This window comes from Phalaenopsis equestris, unplaced genomic scaffold, assembly GCF_001263595.1.
Source record: "Phalaenopsis equestris unplaced genomic scaffold, ASM126359v1 Scaffold000400, whole genome shotgun sequence".
Lineage (NCBI taxonomy): Eukaryota > Viridiplantae > Streptophyta > Magnoliopsida > Asparagales > Orchidaceae > Phalaenopsis > Phalaenopsis equestris.
In genome coordinates, this window is record NW_018164842.1 from 158,429 (window position 1) to 166,348 (window position 7,920).

At 34.2% G+C, this 7,920-nt stretch overlaps 1 protein-coding gene across 1 annotated transcript; it reads right to left on the reverse strand.

Annotated features, from left to right (window-relative positions):
* Positions 1 to 691: 691 nt before the first annotated feature.
* Positions 692 to 1,075, reverse strand: LOC110026772. The gene has a single exon (XM_020727883.1). The coding sequence runs from the start codon at positions 1,073 to 1,075 to the stop codon at positions 692 to 694; it is 384 nt and encodes a 127-aa protein (XP_020583542.1).
* Positions 1,076 to 7,920: the final 6,845 nt, after the last annotated feature.

The window sequence follows — 7,920 nt, forward strand, 5'->3', positions numbered from 1 at the left end:
GACGGGGACGACTTTCTATTGCACTGTTGCACCACAACACGAAAGAATAGCTCGTTGCACGCCTGCTATGCAGGATGAGGGTGACTTTCTTCTCCTGGGAAATCTCGAATCTCTTGCTAGACAGAGATGAGGGCTCCACATTCTTCCTCCTATCATTTGCATATTTATAGGCTCAAAAAGCCATCCTCATTTTTGACAAAAAATTAATTTCAATCATTAAAAAAAAAAGTTTTCGCCATTAAAAAAAAAGTAACACATGAGCTTGGGGACATGAACAGGGGTGGTTATATATGTGGGAATTCGTATACTTCTGATCTGTTGTACAACCTTTAAACAAGGTGAAGTTTAAACGTTTTATAAACATTTCATCTCAACATATATATACCTCATAATCTCAGGTCATAAGAAAAACAAAACCTGCAAGTAGGATTTTAGTTAAATTAGATTCAATAAATCCAATAAACTTAGATTTGATGATTTATCAAATCTAAATATTATTAAATCTGAAATAATATTAGGTTCAAGTAAAATTAAATGCAGTCAAATTCATCTCATATGTCAGGCATAAAAATCATTTTTTTTTCTGAGTTAAATCCCTTAAACACACCTAATAAGTGGATTTAACAGCTCTAAATTTACTAAACGAAAAAAAGCAAAACTGATTTTTAGCTTAAGGGAAAATTTATCTAGCTTATTTGGACATAGCGGAAAGCCGGCTGGGCCGCCGCTGGAACTCCTTCCGTCGCGGTTTCTGAATTGACGACGGCCAGACCTGCGTCTTCATAATGCGATTTACCCACCCGCAGTTAGCGGAAACATTCCGCTCAACGGACTTCTGAATGGCCAATTTGCGTGGGTTTATCAACAAGGAGGAAAAGGGCTTGTGGAGGCTGCAACGGAAAGAGCCTCGGTGGGCTGTTGGAGAGCAAAGACAGCTTTTAGGTTGACCGTCAGAGAATCGGAGATGTTCAGACAGCGCTACGGAGAGGTCGTCGCAGGCCGAGCAGTGGAGCGCCGGCGTGTAGCTTGGATTTGTTGAAGATGGATGCCATTGGGGTTTGTAAGATATTTCCATGTAGCTTTCCTTCTATTCTGTTACGAAATAACAGATTGGGTGCAGTATTTATAGGAGAGATTTTGCTAAGGCGGTTGGGAGTCGGCGCCATAAATAAGGAAATTCAAATCTGCCCGAAATTTTAGAGAAATAGGGTTGGCGTGGAGGAAGATAATTTTTTCAAGAATGTATTAGAATTATATAATTTACACATTCTCTAAGGGGCCGTTTTAGAAAAATTTGCATTAGTGTAAGACGTACGCAACGCTGCGTACGTCAGGGAGGTTATTCAGAGGGCGTTGGGGGGTTATATCTGCATTATACCCCATGTAACATCTCTCTAACTTCTCTGACGTTAAAAAAGGAATGGTAAGAGCTATTATACAAGCCTCTAGCCACCAACAATATGCCTAACAATTCGAGTACCACCTTCTTAAGGCCAACTACAGAGAGGATTCGAACCCCCCGACTTGAGGGGTCTTATACCGTGGATGCCAACCAACAAACTTTGGTACGCGACACTATATAAATACAATTATATGTGTGTTTATATATATATATATATATATATATCTTACATATACTACACGTATATTTTCAGGTAGTGTTAAAATGTTGATAAATCCAAAATATATAAACACAGCAAATATCATAACATACAAATATTTATATTGAAATGCTTTTGTTTAAATTACTCTTATTCATATTTATAAGCAGTCGAAAATTATTTACAAATTGGGTAATGTATTTAATAAATTGATAGTATATTTTCAGGTAGTGTTAAAATGTTGATAAATCTAAAATATATAAACACATCTAATATCATAACATACAAATATTTATTTAGAAATGCATTTGTTTAAGTTACTCTTATTCATATTTATAAGCAGTCGAAAATTGTTTACAAATTAGGTAATGTATTTAATAAATTGATATTTTTTTATTATTCATAATGCATATCCCAGTTCCTTTGTCATTTATGCTTTAAATGAAAAAACGTTATTTACTAAGATTGATATGTCAAACTCACTTATTAAATTTTTTTCATGTAACAAATTCCACTCAGTCGCTTAGAAGATCGTTTCCATCACATCACACATTCCAACTTGAATTTACAAAATGCTAAAACCGATGAAAAACCTGACAACCAAAATTGACATTGAAAAATACTCTATTTTCTGATGGTTTAGCGACGGTTTATGTGTTGGGTTACTTCTGACGGTATAACCACAGGGCATTTTGTCGCTTATCAACAGTAATATTTACTCTGACGGTTTTTATTATTGTCGACATATTATACCATTGGTTATAAATAAATATTAACCAACAACTTTATTTCATCAGTTATTTACAAACCCTCCGTTTGGCGGGATGTTAACCGATGAGGTTTTTTAATAAGTGACGGGAAATTCCGTTGATAATAATGTTAATTACTGATGGCTTTTAAACCGTTTATAAGTCATCGAAAAAAATCCTTTATACCACCAAAATTGTGATGCTCCCTGTCTTATTATAATCCTCCCCCTCTCGGTCTTTCTACTTTGGTGCCCCAATCCTCCCATCTCCCGGTGACTCCATCATTCTGGTGACCGATCGCTACATGCTTTCCTTGTCTCCAGTCGATGATCGGCTCTCACAGCTCGTGACTCATGGGTATGAATGTTAACAATTGAAGTTGAGGTGTTAGATCTATAAATACTAAGGAATTGAATGGAATATATGCAAATTTCCTTTTTTTTCATTTATTCTATGGAATGCATTTAGGGCTAGGGTTTAGCAACTAGAAGGAACGTTTAGGATCTAGCAATGAAGGAGGATTGACCAAATATTTTCTTATTTCAGTTGGATTATATCAATGATCAGTTTTAGGCCCATATCCTTTTGCTTTAGTAATGGGTGTTATTACTGGACATTTACAAGAGTATGTAATTTGGTGTATGTTTTTCGCCTGTTATATCCTTGTTGTGGATTAGTCCAGAAAAAGAGCTTAAGAAAAAATTTAGTTATGGAGGTCAACATTGGAGTCAAAAGGGTTTTGCTTGAGTAGATCTGGAACTGCATACATGAAATGTAATTTTAGTAGTAGTTGCTCTAGTGGCATATTGGTAACTATGGGTGATCAAATCATTAAAAGGTGTGAACGTTTTATAAATCTCAGGACTCTTGTTCAAAGTGATAGTGATATAGGTGGGGATGTTATTATTAGAATTAAAGTTGGTTGGTTGAAGTGGAGAATGCATCCGACCTATTGTGTAATTAAAAATACCGCTTAGACTTAAAGGAAAATTTTATATGATGGTGGTGAGACCTACAATGTTCTATGGTGCCGACTGTTGGCCTTTAAAAGAGAAGAAAACAAATTTGTGTTGCTAAGATAAGAATGCTTAGATGGATGAGTGGCTTGACACATGTAGACAAAATGCAAAATGAATATATTCATGAAACGGTTTGTGTAACTGTAGTGGCGACAAGATTGGAAAGAGTCGTCTTAGATGGCTTGGTCACTTTAAACGTCATCCATTTGATGATCTGGTTAGAAGAGTAGAAGTTTTAGATTTGGCTTGAGTTAAGAAAGACAGAGTAAAACCTAAAAAAACTTGGGCATATTGTATAAAAACTGATATTAATCTATTAGAATTAAATGAAAATAAGGCACACAACATGCGCAATTGAGTAAAAGAATTCTTGTAGGTGACCCCAATTAATGGGATAAAGGATTGTTGTTGTTATTGTTAGAGAAAAAATGTTAAATAAATATAGCCATAGATAGGGTTAGTGTAGCTACAGTGCCAGACAAAATTATAGTCAAAGGTTTTGTATACATACCACTAAATTCCTATGTATTTACATATCTAACACTTAAACTTTACAGTTTAATACAACTTCTTATGTACACCTAAGGTCTTATGTTTGCCAAAAAAGAAAATTTAGTTGTCAGCTATGTAATTGCATAAGAATTGAGAGTAGAATTTACTATTTATAATTAAGGCTTAAGCCAATAAATGATTCACGCCATATCAGATCAAAATTTAATAGTATCGATGCACAATATTATTTCACACATAGGGTAGGTCTACAGATTTAGGGCTTAGCATTTTTAAAATTTATATTACATATGTTCGGAACTTAGGAAAATTAAAATTTATGTTATGCATATGTTATGTAGGGTAGGTCTGTAAATTTAGCTATAACAATGACAATCCCTTAAAAATTAATTTTGGATCGAATTACTTTTGAACCAACCTTCGGTTATATCAAAATTGGATCGTTTAACTTCATATTGATGTTAGGTATGCCAAAGTTTGTTAAATCCATTAAGGCTTCTCTTTCTAATATTTTTTTTTTCGTTGTAGCTACTCCAACCCTTTTACGAGCATATTGGTTTCGTATTTTTTTCCAACTGTAAAACCAATCATAGAACTAAGTATTCTCGTCCCCGCAGCCCTTAAGCGATTAATTGTACACCTCAAAATATCTTCTTAAAAGAAGATATTTCATATGATGCAGTTTTCACTACGTCTTCTGATGAAAATTCTAATTTCAATTTCCTAAATGGGAACTCATTTTTAAATCTAATTTATTAGTTTCAAAAGGGAAATTTACTTCAAAATCTAATTTCCAATGTTGTGATTCCCATTTTGGTAATGCAAATTTAATTTTGAAGTGAATTTCCATTTTGGAACTGACAAATTAGAACGCAAAATAGAATTTTTGTTATGGACTTCACATTGGTGGTAGTAGTAAAAACTCTTGCATCATTTGAAGTATTTTCTTCTAAGAATATAGTTTGAGGTGTATAATTAATTGCATATAGATTTTATGAAGACATGAATGCTTACATTTATAATTGGCTCTCAATTTAGAAAACAAAATGTGAAAGAAATAAACTCATGTAATGATTGGTGTAGCTATGGTAACATACAATATTAGATTCAACATTGAGACGTCTCTCACTAATATTGTATGCCAGTGTTGCTACACTAGCCCTCACACAGATATGTTCCAGTCATATTTGGTGGTGATTTTTTTATCATTTGGGGACCACCATAGATCTCGAAATATTTCCATAAAAATGATGGAATACGACACTTGAAGAATAATATATTATCCTGAAGGATAGAGACACTACTTTAGAATGGATTCAATCATTCAGGTAAAATAAATCTTTAGAATTTATGGATTCACCAAACCAAAATTTTCTTTTATCTTCCAGGTGTAAGAAACTGTTTATTTAATTTTGGAGTTTAATTCCCAATAAGAATGAGACCTCGTAGTTAATTATATCTTTAGAGCTATGAACATTAAAAAAAACTTTCAATTAATGTGATAAATTAAATTACAAGAGATTGGATTTTAATAATTGGAGGGTCAAAATTCGAATAATTAATTTCAAAAGGATGAAACTTATAGTCTAGTGACGACATGTCATGAGAAAGGCCCACGTTAAGAAAGATTTGAAAAATATTTGATGAATTTGAACTGGTTATATGAAGTTAAAAGATCTGGGAAATTGGATTTAACTGATATATATGACTGGAAAACCTAAGCTAAGGACAAAGTCAATTAGGAAAAGTTCTCTAGATGAGAAATGAAATCTTAGAATCTATAAGGAGTTATATGGGCGAACTAACCTAGACTTTGTGAATAACAACCCCAGCAAGATGCTCATGGTTTTCTGTCATCCCGGGAACATTGGTATCCATCAACTATAACAAACCTCATAACCAGGAATCCCCCGTAAATGTTAGACAATGGAGGATTTTTAGTTTTATGGCAGTTTGAAATTACTTCTTCAGTAACCATAGTTTACTTCATTCTAAGGTATTCCTCTTAGTCTCAAGGGGTGAGTTTACTATTTTGCATGTTTTAGTCCTTAGCACTAACTAGGTACCTAAACTAACCTACGCTATTATACTCAGTCTAACATGGGGTAAGTGTATTATCCTTAGTTTGGTGTCTAATTCAGCTAACCTAAGGTTCATGTCTTATCTACCTAGGTTATGTTTTCGTTTTTTATCTTGGTGTGTTTTAGATATTTATTTGAAGTTCAATATTTGACATAATGTCATGTTTGATTCCTAGATTTGTTAGTCATGTTAAGAAACCAGAGCTTTTCTAAGTATTGAGTTTTGTTAAAATATTAAATTTTTCATATTTGTCGAGAAAACCATCTTGTAAGAGATTTTCACCTTTATTTTTGTTTTATGCATTTTTTTGTTATTTTTTTATTTTTGTGATGAAGTATAAAATGAAATTTAATAGAAAATAAAGTATGAAAATACATTTAAAATGACATGAAATAACATATAAAGTAGTACTTAGCCTTAGAATGGACTTGAACTAAGGTTAAGTTGAGGTGTGGTATGAATCAGTTGGTTTAGGTTAGGCTCAGACTTGGACTTACTTGGGATAATTTGGTTTAAGTTTGGGTTGACCTAGGTTAATTTGGAATTTTCTTAGGTTAATTTGGGTTGACCCGGATTAAGTTGGGGTGGATAGGCGTGTAAACGAGCTGAACACGAGCGAGCCCAGGCTCAGCTGGTGTTCGACTCATTTATATTTCGAGCTCAAAAAGTGTTCGTGTTCAGCTCGTTTGGTTAGCAAGATTTGCTTAGAGAGCCGAACACGAGCCGTTCACTAACAAAGAGTAGTTTTGACAACCCTAATCACGTAGCCATAAGATGTTAAGGATTGAGACAAGATTTAAAACATCATTTGAATCTAAATTAATAATTTTTATTCTATTTTCTTCATCAATACTTTTAATTGATTATAAATCTTTGTAGCCTTGTAGTCAATTATTTTTTTTAGAAATACTACTCATCAAGGATATATATAATGGATTAGTAGTATTTCGAGCCAAAACGAGCCGAACACGAATGAACAAATATTGGTTCGAGTTGTTCGGCTCGTTAACTTAGCAAACGAGCCGAACATGAGCTGTTTGCGAACAACGAGCTGTTTTGACAGCCCTAAGGATGGACTCGGGTTAGGTTAGATTTAGTTTAAGTTAAGCTAGGTTTGACCTGGGTTAGGTTAGGTTGACCCAGGTTGGATTAGGTTTGATTTGGGTTTCACCCTGGTTGGCTTAGATTTGGTTTACGTTTGACCTAAGTTAAGTTAGGTTGACCAAGGTTGGCTTAGATTTACTTTCGATTTGACCTAGGTTAAGCTGGGTTGATTTGAGTTAAGTTAGATTTGGTTTAGGTTTGACCCAGATTAAGTTGGGTTGACCCAGGTTGGGTTAAGTTTGGTTTAGGTCAGAGTTTGAGCTAGACCTGGGTTGGGTCATATCTAGGGTTTATGTTTGAATTGAGCTAGACCCAGGTTGGGTTAGGTCTAAGGTTCGGGTTAGGGTTTGAGCTAGTCCTGAGTTGGGTTAGGTATAGGGCTTGGGTTGAGCTAGAATTAGGTTAGGCCAAGTCTAGGGTTTGGGTTAGGGTTTGAGCTAGACCTGGGTTAGGTTAGGTCTATTGTTTGGTTTAAGGTTTGAGTTAGACCTGGGTTGGGTCAGTTCTAAGGTTTATGTTAAGGTTTGAACTAAGTGAATTTAGATTAGACTAGGTTCAGGTTAACCTCAGTCGAACCCAAAACCAAGCCTAATCCAATGTTGTTAGCCTAATCAGACTTTAGAAATAATTTTTTTAATCAAATAAAAAGGAGTTTACTGGAGGGGAGGAAGAAGCTTGACTGAAGAAGAGAAGGAGGTTGACTGGAGACTTCATCCCACTTCGTTTATTTTGATCCGCTTTTTATCCTAGCCAAAATTAAAATCAATGAATTTTTTTAGCATATCTCATTGTTCGAATTATCTAAAACATTCACTCCTTTTATAAAGTGTTGATTATTGTTAGGTTTGATCAACT

What these genes read in the sequence shown, in the direction of transcription:
- LOC110026772 (XM_020727883.1), bottom strand. Translation starts at nt 1,075, where the DNA reads ATGGAAATATCTTACAAACCCCAATGGCATCCATCTTCAACAAATCCA.